The sequence below is a fragment of the Dendrobates tinctorius genome, unplaced genomic scaffold (assembly GCF_039654945.1).
Source record: "Dendrobates tinctorius isolate UK_male_01 unplaced genomic scaffold, ASM3965494v1 ptg000028l, whole genome shotgun sequence".
Taxonomy (NCBI): domain Eukaryota; kingdom Metazoa; phylum Chordata; class Amphibia; order Anura; family Dendrobatidae; genus Dendrobates; species Dendrobates tinctorius.
In genome coordinates this window covers 18,306,040-18,323,974 of record NW_027361696.1, presented here as the reverse complement: position 1 = coordinate 18,323,974, position 17,935 = coordinate 18,306,040, and the positions used below count along the sequence as shown (strand labels likewise).

Genomic DNA, 17,935 nt, shown 5'->3' with positions numbered 1-17,935 from the left:
TGAGCGTCGTAAACATCACCGAGGACAAATGTGTTAAAAATACCCCATGGGCTGGAGATGTCCAAACTTAGGGGAGGGAGAAGCCTTTTGGCTGCTGTCACTAGAGGGGCGGAGAGCGCAGCAGCACCAGGAGTCGTCCGCACCTTGAACTCTAGGACCAGTGTCTCATCATGGCCAAGGTGATCGCAATCTGCAGAGCCTCCACTCCATGCGTCCGAACACTGCGCCCCCTCTGGGCCTCCCGCTCTGTCTTGGGGACCCTGCCGGATTGTGGGAGCAGGAAGCTCCAGTGCCCCCCTGAGCGCGGGATGTCAGGCACGAAGCTTAACGAGCCGCTGAGCGCTGAAGAGGTGGCTCGGATGGCCGGAATCTGCACAATGTGTCGTCTTCCCTACCAGGAGTCTGCGGATGGGCTGGACGCAGCGTTTATCGGAGTCCCCTTGGATACAGGCACCTCAAATCGACCCGGAGCAAGGCAAGAAGCGCAGTGTAAAGTCTCCACCGCAGCACGGGGCTGCGGACCATGCTGGGAAATCCCGCAATCACAGGGCAGAGGGGGAAGACGGGGCTTAGGCTGACGTCAGTCTCCGTTATGTGTGATACTGAGCCGTGTATCTAATCCTCTCCTATGTGTTACTGACTGCTGAGCCGTGTATCTAATCCTCTCCTGTGTGATACTGTCTGCTGAGCCGTGTATCTAATCCTCTCCTGTGTGATACTGTCTGCTGACTGAGCCGTGTATCTAATCCACTCCTGTGAGATACTGTCTGCTGAGCCGTGTATCTAATCCTCTCCTATGTGTTACTGACTGCTGAGCCGTGTATCTAATCCTCTCCTGTGTGATACTGTCTGCTGACTGAGCCGTGTATCTAATCCTCTCCTGTGTGATACTGTCTGCTGACTGAGCCGTGTATCTAATCCACTCCTGTGAGATACTGTCTGCTGAGCCGTGTATCTAATCCTCTCCTGGGTGATACTGTCTACTGAGCTGTGTATCTAATCCTCTCCTGGGTGATACTGTCTGCTGAGCCGTGTATCTAATCCTCTCCTGTGTGATGCTGTCTGCTGACTGAGCCGTGTATCTAATCCTCTCCTGTGTGATACTGTCTGCTGACTGAGCCGTGTATCTAATCCTCTCCTGTGTGATACTGTCTGCTGACTGAGCCGTGTATCTAATCCACTCCTGTGTGATACTGTCTGCTGAGCCGTGTATCTAATCCTCTCCTGTGTGATACTGACTGCTGAGCCGTGTATCTAATCCTATCCTATGTGTTACTGACTGCTGAGCCGTGTATCTAATCCTATCCTGTGTGATACTGTCTGCTGAGCTGTGTATCTAATCCTATCCTGTGTGATACTGACTGCTGAGCCGTGTATCTAATCCTCTCCTATGTGTTACTGTCTGCTGAGCCGTGTATCTAATCCTCTCCTATGTGTTACTGTCTGCTGAGCCGTGTATCTAATCCTCTCCTGTGTGATACTGACTGCTGAGCCGTGTATCTAATCCTCTCCTGTGTGATACTGTCTGCTGAGCCGTGTATCTAATCCTATCCTATGTGTTACTGACTGCTGAGCCGTGTATCTAATCCTCTCCTGTGTGATACTGTCTGCTGAGCCGTGTATCTAATCCTATCCTATGTGTTACTGTCTGCTGAGCCGTGTATCTAATCCTCTCCTGGGTGATACTGTCTGCTGAGCCGTGTATCTAATCCTCTCCTGGGTGATACTGTCTGCTGAGCCGTGTATCTAATCCTCTCCTGTGTGATACCGTCTGCTGAGCCGTGTATCTAATCCTATCCTGGGTGATACTGACTGCTGAGCCGTGTATCTAATCCTCTCCTGTGCGATACTGTCTGCTGAGCTGTGTATCTAATCCTCTCCTGGGTGATACTGTCTACTGAGCTGTGTATCTAATCCTCTCCTGGGTGATACTGTCTACTGAGCTGTGTATCTAATCCTATCCTGTGTGATACTGACTGCTGAGCCGTGTATCTAATCCTATCCTGTGTGTTACTGACTGCTGAGCCGTGTATCTAATCCTCTCCTGTGTGATACCGTCTGCTGAGCCGTGTATCTAATCCTCTCCTGTGTGATACCGTCTGCTGAGCCGTGTATCTAATCCTATCCTGGGTGATACTGACTGCTGAGCCGTGTATCTAATCCTCTCCTGTGCGATACTGTCTGCTGAGCTGTGTATCTAATCCTCTCCTGGGTGATACTGTCTACTGAGCTGTGTATCTAATCCTCTCCTGGGTGATACTGTCTACTGAGCTGTGTATCTAATCCTCTCCTGGGTGATACTGTCTGCTGAGCCATGTATCTAATCCTCTCCTGTGCGATACTGTCTGCTGAGCCGTGTATCTAATCCTCTCCTGACAGTCTGAGCCATGTATCTAATCCTCTCCTGTGTGATACGGTCTGCTGAGCCGTGTATCTAATACTATCCTATGTGATACTGTCTGAGCCATGTATCTAATCCTCTCCTGGGTGATACTGACTGCTGAGCCGTGTATCTAATCCTCTCCTGTGTGATACTGTCTGCTGAGCCGTGTATCTAATCCTCTCCTGTGAGATACTGTCTGCTGAGCCGTGTATCTAATCCTCTCCTGGGTGATACTGTCTACTGAGCTGTGTATCTAATCCTCTCCTGGGTGATACTGTCTGCTGAGCCGTGTATCTAATCCTCTCCTGTGTGATACTGTCTGCTGAGCCGTGTATCTAATCCTATCCTGTGTGATACTGTCTGCTGAGCTGTGTATCTAATCCTCTCCTGTGTGATACTGTCTGCTGAGTCGTGTATCTAATCCTATCCTGTGTGATACCGACTGCTGAGCTGTGTATCTAATCCTATCCTGTGTGACGGTCTGCTGAGCTGTGTATCTAATCCTCTCCTGTAATACCGACTGCCGAGCTATGTAGCTAATCCTCTCCTGTGTGATACTGTCTGCTGAGCCATGTATCTAATCCTCTCCTGTGATACCATCTGCTGAGCCGTGTATCTAATCCTATCCTGTGTGATACCATCTGCTGAGCCGTGTATCTAATCCTCTCCTGTGTGATACCATCTGCTGAGCCGTGTATCTAATCCTCTCCTGTGTGATACCGTCTGCTGAGCCATGTATCTAATCCTCTCCTGTGCGATACCGTGTGCTGAGCACTGTATCTATTATGTGATACTCTCAGCTGAGATGCCCCCACAGCACTACTCTCCCCATCATCTTGCGGAGTTTACTTTTGCGCAGGTTTGGTCCTCGTCACATCAGAGCAGAGTCCTGCATGGTGCGGAGATACAATGTATCCACCAGGGCGGCGCCGTACAGATCGCTCCAGGTGGCGGATATCGGTGACGTCAGTGTCAATCTGTACAACCTGCCGGACAGCTGCCGCCGGATCAGAGACGCCTACCAGAAGATCATGGCGGCCGGCTGTATCCCACTGACCCTGGGTGAGGCTGTGGAGGACAAGGGAGCCTCGCTGCGGTGGCTCACCACGCAGTTTCAGCACCTCTGCTTTCTTTTCCATAGGTGGAGACCACACCATCACCTACCCCATCCTGCAGGCTGTAGCTGAAAAGTAAGTGACCACCCCCCCGCTACTGAAGACAACTGACTAGAACAATGGCTGTCACATTTCATTATCATGGATTGCTGTCAGTGAATGGTCTGAATAACCAACCTGACCTAATCCAGCTGAGGGCTCATTACCGTGTATCGGTCCAGATGATTGCCCATCAGCTGCATCAATCGCTGCTGTCCTGATGGTTTGTTACAATGTGTCAGCGCAGGTAACATTTCTCGTAGGCATGGACCTGTCGGTCTGATCCACGTTGACGCGCACACCGACACTGGGGAGCAGGCGTTGGGCGAGAAGATCTATCATGGGACCCCATTCCGCCGCTGTGTGGATGAAGGTCTCTTGGACAGACAACGAGTTGTGCAGATCGGGATCCGTGGGTCTGCCTACGACCCCGAGAGATATGAATTCTGCCGGGAGCAGGTGATGAACCGCATGGGCTGTGCTCCAGGCGCATCTAGAGCTGCAACACAGAGTTCAGCTCTGGAGGTGACCAGAGTATAAGACCTGATGGAACAGCAGGATAGTGACTGCAGCTCTTGAGGTGATTGGAGGACAAGACCTGATTTAACAGCAGAATAGTGACCACAACGCTGAAGGTGACTGGAGGATAAGAGACGATGTAGTAGGCCAGGATCACACATGGGAGAAACACGGCCCAGTCTCGCACATTAATACCCGGCACTGGCACTCAGGAGCGGAGCGTTCAGCTGCATGTACTGCTGTGCGGCCGCACACTCCGCTCCCAAGTGCTGGCAGCAGTGCCAGGTATTAATGTGCGAGACTCGGCCGTGTTTCTTGCATGTGTGATCCCGGCCATAGCAGAATTGTGAGTGCAGCACTGGACGTAACTAGAGGATAAGACCTGAAGTGACAGGAGAATAGCGACCGCACCTCTGGAGGTGTCTGGTGATAAGACACAATGTAACAGCAGAATACTTACCGCAGCTCTGGAGGTGACTGTAGGTTAATAGACGATGTAACACCAGAACAGGGAGTGCAGCTCTCGAGGATAAACAATAACAGGAGAAGTGAGTGCAGCTCTGGAAGTGACTGGAGGATAAGACAGCATGTAACAGCAGAATAGTGACCGCAGCTCTGGAAGTGACTGGAGGTTAAGACACCATGTAACAGCAGAATAGTGACCGCAGCTCTTAAGGTAACTGCAGGATAAGAGACGATGTAATGGCAGAATAGTGAATTCAGCTCTGGAGGTTAAGAGATTATGTAACAGCAGAATAGTGATTGCAGCGCTGAAGGTGACTGGAGGATAAAAGACAATGTAATAGCAGAATAGTGACTGCAGCTGTGGAGGATAAGACATGATGTAGCAGCTGAATAGTGAGTGCAGCTCTTGAGGTGACTGGAGTATAAGAGACAATGTAACAGTAGAACAATGAGTGCAGCTCTGGGGGATAAACAATAACAGGAGACTAATGAGTGCAGCTCTGCAAGTGACAGGAGGATAAGACACAATGTAACAGTAGAATAGTGATTGCAGCTCTGGAGGTGGCTGGAGGATAAGACACGGTGAATTTGCAGCGTTGACCGATAAGAGATTGGAATCCCATCATCTGGAGGAGTACTCTAACCGAACCCGTTCCCTGCAGGGTTTTCGGGTGGTTCTGGTGGAGGATTGCTGGTTCACGTCTCTTGTTCCCCTCATGTCAGAAGTGAGACAACAAATGGGAGACAAACCAGTCTACCTCAGCTTCGACATTGATGGAATTGACCCCTCGTTTGCCCCTGGTACCGGGACCCCGGAGATCGCCGGCCTGACAACCCCCCAGGTAGGAAGTAGGTCTCATGTCCCCTCCCTGCTATTTTCTTTTTGTTGATCTTTCCATACACCTTGCTGCAGTGTAAAGTATGGGGTATGACAGGAGTAAATGTCAGACTATTTGAACCTCAAGTATACGCAAATGGAGCAGAGCTGCAGGGTAAAGCATACAGCTGCAACAGGATAGAGCAGCAAACTTGAGCGTGGGTAAGGCCGTTGTGTTCTCCAGTAGAGCAATGTGGTGGTATAAAGCAGAGCAGCGCAGACTGACCGTGTGATGTCTGTCCTGTGGTCAGGCACTGCAGATTATTCGAGGAAGTCGCGGCTTGAACCTCGTGGGCTGTGACCTGGTGGAGGTGGCGCCTGTGTACGATCAGTCAGGTGAGTACTACAACTCTCCCAATGCCCAGCAGCAGAGCATGCTCAGTATACATGATACAAACCATCTGTTTCACGCTTTCCCAGGTAACACTGCGCTGCTGGCCGCTAACCTGCTGTTTGAGATGCTGTGTGTGCTGCCCGGAGTCCCGACCTACTGAACCCAGTGGGGGCGCCACTGCGAGGACACAATCACAGGAGCCACAGATCAAGTCCGGGTCCTCCCCACAGTCCAGAAACCAGAGACCTGCAGCTCTGCCGAGCAACGCCGCTCAAAGGTCCACTCCCAACCAGACACTGATAATACAGCTCCGCTAACTCCCATCCATGGCTAGATGCTGTCAGACCCCGCCATTACTGCAGCAGAAGACTGACATTTTACAGTCGGAATTGTGATAATTGTAACTATTAAAGGGCAACACCACCCAAAATCTCTCTCCCACAGATGAATATTGAGAAGGAAATAACATTAGCCACACCTGTGTTTTCCAGAGGGTCTTTGCTGTAGCTTGTCAGTTCTTAAAGGGCAAGTCCACTTTTGAGAAGTCTCCTGCTCGTGGCATTCAGTGGACAGCAGGAAACAGGATCATCTACGACCCCTGCTTTATTTAAAACAGGAGACTCCATAAAAAGGAGTACTGGCCCTGTATTTAGCCTGCACCTACAGAATGCAGTATCCAGCAGGGGGCATCACTGTGCAAGTCATTCTGAGTGACGGGTGCACAGACTGATGGGTGGAGCATATGTAAAATAGCACCCAGAAAGCTCTGCCTCAACACCTTCCACCAGTCATAAATAGGCCCTTAAAGGGAATGTCCTTGATTAGAAAACAGGGTAGTTTTCTCCTAGCGTTGCTGTCAGCCAGCAGCTCATCTCCACTGACGGGAATAGGACCGTGCTGCAAATGCCACGTACAACCTGTAACCAGACGTGGCGCTGCTTTTCTATCCCAGACAATTCCTTTAAGTCCCCCCCCCCCCCATCCCCGTCCCGCTCCTATAACAGGATGCGGCGTTTACGTCACACAGTAAAATAGTTTATTTCCGTTTCCAATGCAGTAATAAAAACAAAGATGACGATAAATATTAAAAAAAAAAAAAAAAAACTTAAATAAATTATTTTCTTCCTACAAAAGAAAAAAAGTGCAAACTGATCGTCCAGATGGAAGTTACAGAATCCCGGGGGTTTCTTTTTTTTCTTATTCAAGATTTCAGCACGAGGTGGCTTAACCATTTCAGTGCTGCAGGAGTAGGAAAATATCATGCAATATGACAACCTCTTCAGCCAGGGCTGACGGACACGGAGGGGTGGGGAGAAAAGGGTCAGGGCCTTACCAGTAGCTTACAGGACATGGCATAAAGGGGCGCCACCGCTAAAGCCACCGCCAGGATCCTCTCCGATCGCTACAGCTGCACTCCCTGCCCTGATTCCCGCCTGCAATTCCTAAACTGTCCTGGTGGCAGTAATTAATGCAAGTACCAGCTTTTGGAAGAAACAAACAATCGTGCGCTCTTTAAAGGAGAAGTACATGAAAAATTCATGTAAGTTAAAAACTAGAAAAAAAAAATAAATATATATCAGCAGCAACATTTCCAGGAAACATCTACAGGACAAGACGTTACATTTAGGAAGGAAGGGGCGAGAGTCTACGTCTGAAATGTCATGAGCTTATGAGAACCTGACGCCTGATAACAGAACACAAGACTATAATACGCAGCTTTTCACAGGAATCTGGAAAATTGGGCCCTTTAAGGATTTCATCTATCACTGTGGGGCCATAAACAAGAGCTTCAAGGACATGCGCATTTCGTAGGGTTCTTCCACTGTGACAGAAACGTTGGCATTGAACATGAAATTCACAAAAAAACCTTAATTATCAAAATGGGGAAAAAAGAAAAGTAATGACAGCAGATAAGTATGTACCCCCCTCTCCAATAGAAGGAAGTACAGGAGTAATCTGCTACATTCACTGGCTGTGTACAGAAATATAATGACCGCTAGTCTGGATATCACCTGGTTCTACTCATCGGGGGGCGACTCAGGGGCTAATAATAATGCACCGGGTATTAAATCCGCAGGTCTGACCATTGTTCCTTGATACAAAGAAAAATGCAGCGAGGCGTCATTCTGCATGTGCCCGCCAGATGGCGCCACACTTAATAACTAGGGAAAAATACAGAAACTTTCAAAAAAAAAAAAAAAAGTTTGCACACCCTATTAATGTCGGCCGTTACTAGTGGGATGGCTCGATGATTGTGTGACTGTTTAGGGATTATTAGTAAGTATTGGTGTGCGTATCATCCCACAGAACGTGGGGTTGTCAGAGTGCCTTATTGCTAAGTCCACAGTTGTCAGGATTGGATGCAGGTGGTGACCACGTCGATTACTCACTAGGGACCTCTAGTTGTCAACATTAAGAATTGTGGGTTAATGAGCCGGTGGGGGAGAAGGTTGTCAGACCAGGGTCCTCCGAGGCAGCGTAAAGCTCTGATGTAGCTGAAGAGAACTTAAGACTTAAGCAGGCAGTATGTGATCTAGTCAATGGCGTCATTCTGGAGGCTCTCACGGCCCCGTTTGCCCCTGGCAGGACGCCATGACGCGCACCGGGTCCTGAGGTCAGGGCAGACCTGTAATGTTCACAGTTTGGTGCGGTGTCAGTCCAGTAATGGCCAGGAGGGGATGTAGAACCTCTGTAACGAGCCCTCTAGGAGGCGCTCCATCCACAGCGATAGCTTATTTAATTTCTTTTTAATGTGTCCCGCCCCGGAGCCAAGAGAAATCTTCCGTAAGGAGTCCCCGTTGGCCGAGCAGAGCTCCCCCTCATCGCAGAACTTCTCGTCCTCCAGCGTGGACTGCGCTTTAAAGAGACAGAAGTATTTTTTGTGCCCGTTCAGCGCCAGCACATACCCGGTGTGATCGCGCTCCAAGAAGTGCTCGTCGTACTGGTAGGCGATGGGCGCCGCGTCCTGGGCGAACTCCAGCAGGTACTCCAGCCACTCGCGGTGCTTGTCCAGGTTCAGGAAGGAGAAGTGCAGGGAGCTGCTCCTGTGACAGAGGACACGAGCACTTATACACACATCTACCAGCAGGGGGAGACCCACAAATAAGCAGTGAGGGGCTGCAACGGCTGCTGACTGCAGCATGTGAATGGTGACAAGGCCAGTATCAGACATGTAACGATATCCGGCTACGGACACTAGTGTCTTCCCCACACTACACATGTAGCAATGCTGGAATGGTCATGGATTGTCAAACGAAAAAACCAAGTCGTCTCTGCTGCATCTGTCCCAATAGGTTGTGACTGGCACAGCAGGTGCGGTGTCATATATGGAGCATTGGCCGCTGCTATACATAGCCTGTGACGGCGCATGTCAGCGATATAACCACGGATAGAATTACCCAGTGAACGTGTACACCTCCTGGGCAAACTTCTGCAGCAGGCTGGCCTTGGTGGAGCTGGAGAGGATGAGGACGACATTCATGTGACCCGGGCGCAGCCGGACCAGGTTACTCATGTAATTCACATCCGTTAACTCAGTCACCTCCACAAAGCCTTTCTTAGGGACCCTGTGATAGCGAGATAATGGTTACTGGCACTGATAACGGAGGGAGCAGCAGATATTCCTCATCTCATCGCCGCACACTTACCTGGTGTTCTCCCTGGTGAAGCTGGCCTCACTGCTCCTTTCCTTGTTGCTTGTCTCTTCTTTATCAGATGGCACGGAGTCTCTCTCATCGCTGGAGTCACTGAAAGATGGGTGAAGGGTTAATCCTAATCCCAAATGAACAGGCATGGCCCCCCAGGAACCCACGTGTACCTGAATGCCTGCACGATAACCGTCCCGAAGAGGATGAAGAGGGCCGAGAAAATCAGGGACAGCAGCGGCATCATCTCACGCCTGCACAGAAACATTAGGATCGGCCAAATATTAACATTTTCAGTAAAAAAAAGTCCATTATGGAAGCAGCAGAAAACTATCAGACGGTGATCACTCCCCAACATGCAACCATATATGTGCGGGTAAATATAGTGGGCCCAGAAGCTGCGTCAAACAGCCATCACCCACCGCTGCCATCAGTCACTGAATGCACACTGAATATATGCATCACCTTTGTGTTCCAATGGAGCCTGGACACAGGCTTCCTAGGAGAGCAAGAAGTCGCAGGTTCCAGTCCCCAAGGGGCATGATGCCTCAACAGGGAAAAACTTCCCAGGTGAGTAATTCTGATCACCCCCTGCCCTGGTGAAGAACAACTTACCAGTTATTATGGAGAACACTCTCCCATAAATCCGACCAGTAGTCAACCGCGGTGTAAAACCAGCGTAGGAAAAACACCTGACAACAATAAAAGGATGCAAGCAGTTATAGTGAGTGTGTGGACATAGCGGAACTTTGAGGGGTCGTCTGGTACAGGGCTAACACATACTGCACATTATGTGTACATAGGCCGGTTTCACATTAGCGCTTTTTCAGCGCACGCACGGCCGGGGGTAGCTCCGCCCCCGAGCCAGCTCTCTGCCCGGCGTGCCCGCCCCTTCCTTGTAGCGCCGCCTCCGATCGGCGCACCCTATCTTTAGCATAGGGTGCGCCGATCGTGCGCAGGCCGTGCGCTAGTTGCGCTTTGACCTGCGCTGCGCACTTTTGACGGTGCGCCGTGCGCGCCAAAATCCGAAAAGTTTGATTTTGGCGCGCACGGCGCACCGTCAAAAGTGCGCAGCGCAGGTCAAAGCGCAACTAGCGCACGGCCTGCGCACGATCGGCGCACCCTATGCTAAAGATAGGGTGCGCCGATCGCAGGCGCCGCTGTCCGCTAGGAGGCGGCGCTACAAGGAAGGGGCGGGCACGCCGGGCAGAGAGCCGGCTCGGGGGCGGAGCTACCCCCGGCCGTGCGCGCGCTGAAAAAGCGCTAATGTGAAACCGGCCATAGAGAGACCTCGAAGGGTCGCACAACATGGGGCTAATCCTTCACAGACCCCTCATTATGAATATCGCACGTTGTGTGGATCCCAGTTTCCGCGTCGCTTTCTTTGCCCTACTAGTGATGAGGGGTGGCCAGTAGCACCGTACAAGTAACCAAACTGGACTGAGATTTCTACACCACAAATCCAGGAACGTACCGGTGCCAGCTCATCATTCAGATCGGACAGGATGGTCTCGGCGGACAGCAGACTGGGGTCTTTCCTCAAGCGATCCAGGAAATCCAAGAGGGCAAACTTGTTATCCTCGCTGCCGCTCCAGACGACGGACAGGCTCTTGTACACGATTCTGCCGGCCATGTTCCGTCTTTCCAGGATCACCACCTGCCAGGGGTGAATATAGAAGAAAAGATTCAGCTATTGACCCTTATACTTTGTGACGGCACTAATCCCATACGTCCGCTGATCTCTACGGAGCAGGAGGCGCAGCGGCAGTATCACATCCGGCAGCGGACACCCCCGGGTCATAGAAATCAGGGTCAAGTTCGGGGTGTAAGCAGATGACTAATTCCCGCCAAGAAGAAATCTACGATTGCTGCGGTACATACAGAGGAGTCTGCAGGCTTTATATATTCTCCTAGCAGCGAGCTGGCAAGCTCTTGTTGACGCTCCTTGAAAACATGGACAAATCGCACCGTGTCCTTGGTGTTGGCAGAGGCAAAAGCCAGGAAGGATCCGTAGGTCTTTTGGAAGGATTCTCCCTCTCCCGTCAGCAGGACGACACAATATCTACAAAAAGCAAACGACTTCTTCACCAAAAGCAAAATGTGATGTAGGGAAAGCGGAAAATAGCACAACGAGCCCAAAACTGCATTTAAGCGGAATAGCTGGGAGTGGGAGTGCTGCCTTTTACCTGCCACGATTCCTCTGATAAACCGGTAGGAGGCAGTAATCCAGCATCCATGCCAATAGAATATCGAATCCAGATAAATAGAGCGTGCCCGTAGTGCTGGGACTTACTTGCGCTGACGGTGAGATTTCCTCACAGGGCACAGTTCCTGAAATAGCTTCTGATTAGTCAGCCGGGCGGCCAGCAGGAACTTGTTGGTAGAGATGAAGTCGTCGATTACTTGTTTCTTCATCCCACGTGCCTAAAGACAAAAAGTATTCAAGAGATCCAATTACTCCAGGGTCCAGTCGGGGGTGCAGACATGGCCCCCCATAGAGTTTCCAGTGTGGATTTCCAGCTCACCCATAGAACAGTACAGAGGAACAGAGAAGAGTGACTGCTCTTCATTGCCCCTCTCCATAATACACCAGTCCTGCTTATTACATTCAGCGTGCAACACCCTCTTGGGGCATCTGACCTTCTGACTTTTACTATTCCTAGGCAGACAAGTCATGACATCAGAGGCTCATTATTTGCCAAGTCATGGTATGGTATAGCTGCCCGAAGAGGATGTTGTGCCCCGAAAGAGATCAGACCGGTATGCTGCGGTGCCAAGAGCGGAGGAGATGTGAGTATCAATTTTTCATATATTTTTTCCTCCTTTCTTGACCCCAACAATTCAGCAAAAGGACAACCGTACAAACAAAACCACCAGGGGGTCTCCAGTCCCCCCCAAACCCACGTGCCCTATAGTAGCTTGGCATCATAGTTACCTGCACCACGTCGGCCGGCTTGTGAATGTGCTCCTTGAAGACCAGCATTGTGGGCGCGTACATGTTAATATTGTACTGACTGCTCATCTGCTCCGTCTCCCTCTGGCCTAGGTCCACGTATCCAAACGACAGGTAATCCTTGTAGGCGAAGGCAGTCAGCTGCAGAAACAAAGGTGATGGGGAGAATGGCAGGAATTTTATGCCCGCCATTATCAGCAGAGGCAACTGCACATCATTGCTCCGGTCCAGGGACATACAACACATCACCATGGAGGACCAGAAAATGCCAAAAAGTCTGACGCCCAATGTTATTCAGACTGGGAGCTGACCCAGAGGTCGGACCTCGTATTACAGTCCTCTGTCACATCATCATACAGACAGGACTACTGTGGCCCTCACCTTGTAGATCAGTGGCACAGGAGACATCTGATCGAACAGGAGGACGTGCGGCTTATTCTTCTGCTGCCAGCCAGACAAGAAGTGGACGTAGTTCTTATCTGTGATCTGGAAGAGACAACAGGAGAGTGTGGGAATATTCCAAGTACGTCCGGATATATCCCACCCCCGGAGCAGCGCTCACCTTGTCCACCAGATTCCCTGGTAGTAAACTTTCTACAAAGTGTCGCAGGTTCTCTCGTAACACGGCATTGTGAAAGAAGGAGATCTTCCCATTAATCACTCCCAAAATGGATGGGGTACTGTGTGCGCCAAGATGGTGAGCCAGCCGCCTCTCGTACCCAGCATGCACCACTCCTATGCCAACACCTGGAAACCCAAAACGTCAGCCGCATAAGAAATCACTGCATGTGTGTACGACTGCTCCAGCAGAATAGTGAGCGCAGCTCTGGAGCATAATACAGAACGTAACTCAGGATCAGTAATGTAATGTATGTACACAGTGACTGCACCATTAAAATAGTGAGTGCAGCTCTGGGGTATAATACAGAACGTAACTCAGGATCAGTAATGTAATGTATGTACACACTGACTGCACCAGCAGAAAAGTGAGTGCAGCTCTGGTGTATAATACAGGATGTAACTCAGGATCAGTAACGTAATGTATGTACACAGTGACTGCACCAGCAGAATAGTGAGTGCAGCTCTGGGGTATAATACAGGATGTAACTTAGGATCAGTGATGTGATGTATGTACACAGTGACTGCACCTGCAGAATAGTGAGTGCAGCTCTGGAGTATACAGGATGTAACTCAGGATCAGTAATGTAATGTATGAACACAGTGATTGCACAAGCAGAATAGTGAGTGCAGCTCTGGGGTATACATACCTATCCCTTCCAATTCCTGAACCACCTCCTTCCACACGGGCTCGATGTGGATGCAGCTGAAGCACCAGTCGGAGGTGATCTTGATGAGGTAAGGTTTGCGGAAGCTATCGGGGACCACCTCGTTGATGTAGTGGGAGAACTGCAGGAGATACTTTTCATCGGTGGAATCCCTGTGCTCCGAATTAAAGGGAAAGTGGAAGAACGACTCATCAAAGTAGAAGCTGTCGTGAAAATGGCGGAAGTGATGGTGCTGCTGCTGGGAGTAACCCTGGTTCTCTCCTACGTCTCCATAACGGTCATAGTTCGTCCTCTTTTCTTCGTTTGAAAGAATCTAAATAATCGGAGGTTACAGAATATTAATGCTACAGATGTGTAACTCTACAATCGAGCAGTGGAAACTACAGACCCCAGTATGGATCAGAAAATCATGGCAGCTTCTCAGAGGACACAGACTACTGTCCTGCGAGGTCTCACATTACAGCTCAGCTCCAGTGATTGAGCATCGCGCCACGCTGATGCGCCCTGTGCAACGTTACATCGCTGCGCTACGCACTCAGTCTCGTACCTCATACGCTTTGCTGACTTGGATGAATTTATCTTCCGCTCCCGGGTTCTTATTCTTATCCGGATGCCTGAAATGAGACATTTATTACAAATAAAGTAAGCTCCAAACTCAAAATAGCAGGTAGAAAACCGGAGACAACCCAGCGCTGCCGCAATATTGATAATGGTCAGACATTTCTGACTTTTATAGGCTCTACTATAATAATTATGGAGAGTCCAGGACAGACGGAGTCCCAATATGGCGGAGGTCATTACAGGGGGTGTGCTATAAAGACACGGCCGCACTGATGGCACCCACCACTCTCTGGCCAGCTTCTTGTAGGCTTTCTTAATGTCCGCCTGGCTCGCCGTCCGGCTCACGCCGAGAACTCGGTACGGGTCAAAGTCGGCTGCTGACAGGATCTTGAGAGCGAGGATTAGAAATACCAGAAACTGCCAGAGGAGGCGCAGTTTTCGGTGGCCCATGTCTCACAGTCACTGGAAAAGAGAAGTCACAATTTGTAATAAAGCTTCAAGTCACAGCAGAAATGACCCTGCTCCAGTCATATCCAGAGCTGCAGAAAGGAAATGTGCGGTTACATCATGGCTCATGCCCCAGTTACATCCGGAGCTACATAAAGGAAGTATCCAACAGCGATAGGTGCTACGCGCCGGGGACAAGCCCCCCCACACACACACACTGCCAGAGGTGCCACGCCGGGGACAAGCCCCCCCCCCCCACACACACACTGCCAGAGGTGCCACGCCGGGGACAAGCCCCCCCCCCCACACACACTGCCAGAGGTGCCACGCCGGGGACAAGCCCCCCCCCCCACACACACTGCCAGAGGTGCCATGCCGGGGACAAGCCCCCCCCCCACACACACTGCCAGAGGTGCCATGCCGGGGACAAGCCCCCCCCCCCCACACACACTGCCAGAGGTGCCATGCCGGGGACAAGCCCCCCCCCCCACACACTGCCAGAGGTGCCACGCCGGGGACAAGCCCCCCCCCCCCCCACACACTGCCAGAGGTGCCACGCCGGGGACAAGCCCCCCCCCCCCACACACTGCCAGAGGTGCCACGCCGGGGACAAGCCCCCCCCCCCCCCCCACACACACACTGCCAGAGGTGCCACGCCGGGGACAAGCCCCCCCCCCCCCCCACACACACACTGCCAGAGGTGCCACGCCGGGGACAAGCCCCCCCCCCACACACACACTGCCAGAGGTGCCACGCCGGGGACAAGCCCCCCCCCCCCCCACACACTGCCAGAGGTGCCACGCCGGGGACATGCCCCCTCCCACACACTGCCAGGAGGTGCCACGCCGGGGACATGCCCCCTCCCCCCCACTGCCAGGAGGTGCCACGCCGGGGACATGCCCCCTCCCCCCCCCACTGCCAGGAGGTGCCACGCCGGGGACATGCCCCCTCCCCCCCCACTGCCAGGAGGTGCCACGCCGGGGACATGCCCCCTCCCCCCCCCCACTGCCAGGAGGTGCCACGCCGGGGACATGCCCCCTCCCCCCCCCCACTGCCAGGAGGTGCCACGCCGGGGACATGCCCCCTCCCCCCCCCCACTGCCAGGAGGTGCCACGCCGGGGACATGCCCCCTCCCCCCCCCACTGCCAGGAGGTGCCACGCCGGGGACATGCCCCCTCCCCCCCCCACTGCCAGGAGGTGCCACGCCGGGGACATGCCCCCTCCCCCCCCCACTGCCAGGAGGTGCCACGCCGGGGACATGCCCCCTCCCCCCCCCCACTGCCAGGAGGTGCCACGCCGGGGACATGCCCCCTCCCCCCCCCACTGCCAGGAGGTGCCACGCCGGGGACATGCCCCCTCCCCCCCCCACTGCCAGGAGGTGCCACGCCGGGGACATGCCCCCTCCCCCCCCCCACTGCCAGGAGGTGCCACGCCGGGGACATGCCCCCTCCCCCCCCCCACTGCCAGGAGGTGCCACGCCGGGGACATGCCCCCTCCCCCCCCCACTGCCAGGAGGTGCCACGCCGGGGACATGCCCCCTCCCCCCCCACTGCCAGGAGGTGCCACGCCGGGGACATGCCCTCTCCCCCCCACTGCCAGAAGTGCCGCGAGCTGGGGACATTGTATATCAGGAGTTACCCGCACAAGATGCAGATAATTATTGCAGACATTGTGCCGCGATGGTCGGGGCAGCCGTGCACATCGCCATATTCTGATGCAGTACATGATGAATGTCTGTGTGTTACTATGGACTTCGCTGCCCCCCCCATAGTCAAACTGCACCCAAAAAAACAAAATGCACAAATCCCCTGCAGTAAATAATAATAGCGCAGGAAATAACCAAGGGCTTAGGGATCACAAAAGAGTAAAAGCTGCAACAGGGATAGACGGCGACGCCGTGGTAGAACGGGTAGACGGCGACAGTTATAGGACGGGTACACTGTGACGCCGTGGTAGAACGGGTAGACGGCGACAGTTATAGGACGGGTACACGGTGACGCCGTGGTAGAACGGGTAGACGGCGACGCCGTGGTAGAACGGGTAGACGGCGACAATTATAGGACGGGTAGACGGTGACGCCGTGGTAGAACGGGTAGACGGCGACAATTATAGGACGGGTAGACGGCGACGCCGTGGTAGAACGGGTAGACGGCGACGCCGTGGTAGAACGGGTAGACGGCGACAGTTATAGGACGGGTACACGGTGACGCCGTGGTAGAACGGGTAGACGGTGACGCCGTGGTAGAACGGGTAGACGGCGCCAATTATAGGACGGGTAGATGGTGACGCCGTGGTAGAACGGGTAGACGGCGCCAATTATAGGACGGGTAGACGGTGACGCCGTGGTAGAACGGGTAGACGGCGACAGTTATTAGACGGGTAGACGGTGATAGGACAGGTAGACAGTGACAGTTATCTGGTTATATAATATCATTGTTCGGTGCAGCCATGGCCCCAACTCTGTGTCAGCCGACAGCAGTGTGAATGAGGACAGAGCAGGACACGACCTCACTGCAGGGATCTGCTCCTCCTGCGGTCTTCTTGCGTTTTGTCTGTGAGCTGTCCATAGTGTGACCGCGGCCCTGCACTGTCACATACACACGACCGTGAACGACACCCGGGACAGGCGGCTGCAGGTGACATAACCGGACATGATGTAACCGGCGCCGCGGCTGCTCCTCCGCGCTCAGACCCCGCCTCACCTCCTCCCTGGCCGCTCGCTGCGTCCTCCCGTGTGGGGGCTGCTCCTGACTCCGCTCCCGGCTCCGCTCACCGTCCCATCACGGCCTGAATCTCACCTCACAGACGGAACCGGAAGGCAAACCGCAAGCCCCGCCCATCAACCGTCTCCGAACCCGGCTGACTGACAGCGGTCTCCTCCAATCAGCGGCTACCGTCCTTGACTGGCAGTCCGGTCTCCCTGTCAGCATAGCTATGGATACCTTCTAGAGCCCGCCCCTAACGCCTCACGTGATCTTTCCCCTAACGCCCTGCGGTTGCTATAGCAATGAAGCCGGCACACCGTGCGCTCTGCGCTGCCGCTTAACCCCTTCCTCCCCTCTGCCTGTCATCCTGTATCCTCACCCCACAGCCGGGACATTCATTCTCCCCCTCCACAAGTAAGTGTCACTGTGCAGGTATGCCTGTGTGCTGAAATACTCTGTGCTGCCGTGAGCCCTGCTCCAGAAGATTAGCTCTCTTGTCCCGAAATACTCTGTGCTGCTGGGATACTTTTCTTCAAACATGGGAAGAAGGCGGAGCCAGGAAATTACAGGCCAGAGAGCCTTACTCCTATACCAGGAAAGGTCTTTT

The 17,935-nt window shown here is 52.9% G+C and overlaps 3 protein-coding genes across 5 annotated transcripts in view; 1 reads left to right on the top strand and 2 right to left on the bottom strand.

Moving 5' to 3' along the window:
• LOC141085161 (trypsin-3-like) overlaps positions 1–6,696 on the bottom strand; it is a 59,877-nt gene extending 53,181 nt beyond the window's left edge. Inside the window, exon 1 of one of the 2 annotated variants that reach the window (XM_073570343.1) lies at positions 6,211–6,696. The gene's annotated coding sequence lies outside the window, so the exon portion shown is untranslated. Of the gene's footprint in view, positions 1–4,516; positions 5,187–6,210 lie in introns of those variants that run through there. The other variant, XM_073570341.1, reaches the window with a different exon arrangement.
• On the top strand, positions 113–6,853 carry AGMAT (agmatinase (putative)). Of its 2 annotated transcripts, none has more exons than XR_012231222.1 (7): positions 113–475; positions 3,243–3,445; positions 3,525–3,573; positions 3,801–3,996; positions 5,184–5,560; positions 5,650–5,734; positions 5,819–5,835. XR_012231222.1 is itself a non-coding variant. In XM_073570338.1 (7 exons), the coding sequence occupies exons 1-7, from the start codon at positions 171–173 to the stop codon at positions 5,890–5,892; spliced, it is 1,092 nt and encodes a 363-aa protein (XP_073426439.1). In that variant the 5' UTR covers positions 114–170; the 3' UTR covers positions 5,893–6,853. The 2 variants fall into 2 exon arrangements, 1 of the variants encoding a protein (XP_073426439.1); XM_073570338.1 differs by having other exon boundaries at positions 114–475; positions 5,184–5,363; positions 5,819–6,853.
• On the bottom strand, positions 6,755–17,529 carry DNAJC16 (DnaJ heat shock protein family (Hsp40) member C16). Its single transcript, XM_073570337.1, has 15 exons — positions 17,326–17,529; positions 14,460–14,638; positions 14,163–14,229; positions 13,598–13,928; positions 12,892–13,076; positions 12,711–12,815; positions 12,312–12,470; positions 11,670–11,800; positions 11,258–11,438; positions 10,851–11,033; positions 9,992–10,068; positions 9,550–9,630; positions 9,380–9,478; positions 9,131–9,298; positions 6,755–8,776 (listed from the first exon to the last, which is right to left on the bottom strand). The coding sequence occupies exons 2-15, from the start codon at positions 14,624–14,626 to the stop codon at positions 8,386–8,388; spliced, it is 2,325 nt and encodes a 774-aa protein (XP_073426438.1). The 5' UTR covers positions 14,627–14,638; positions 17,326–17,529; the 3' UTR covers positions 6,755–8,385.
• Between the last annotated feature and the right edge of the window lie 406 nt (positions 17,530–17,935).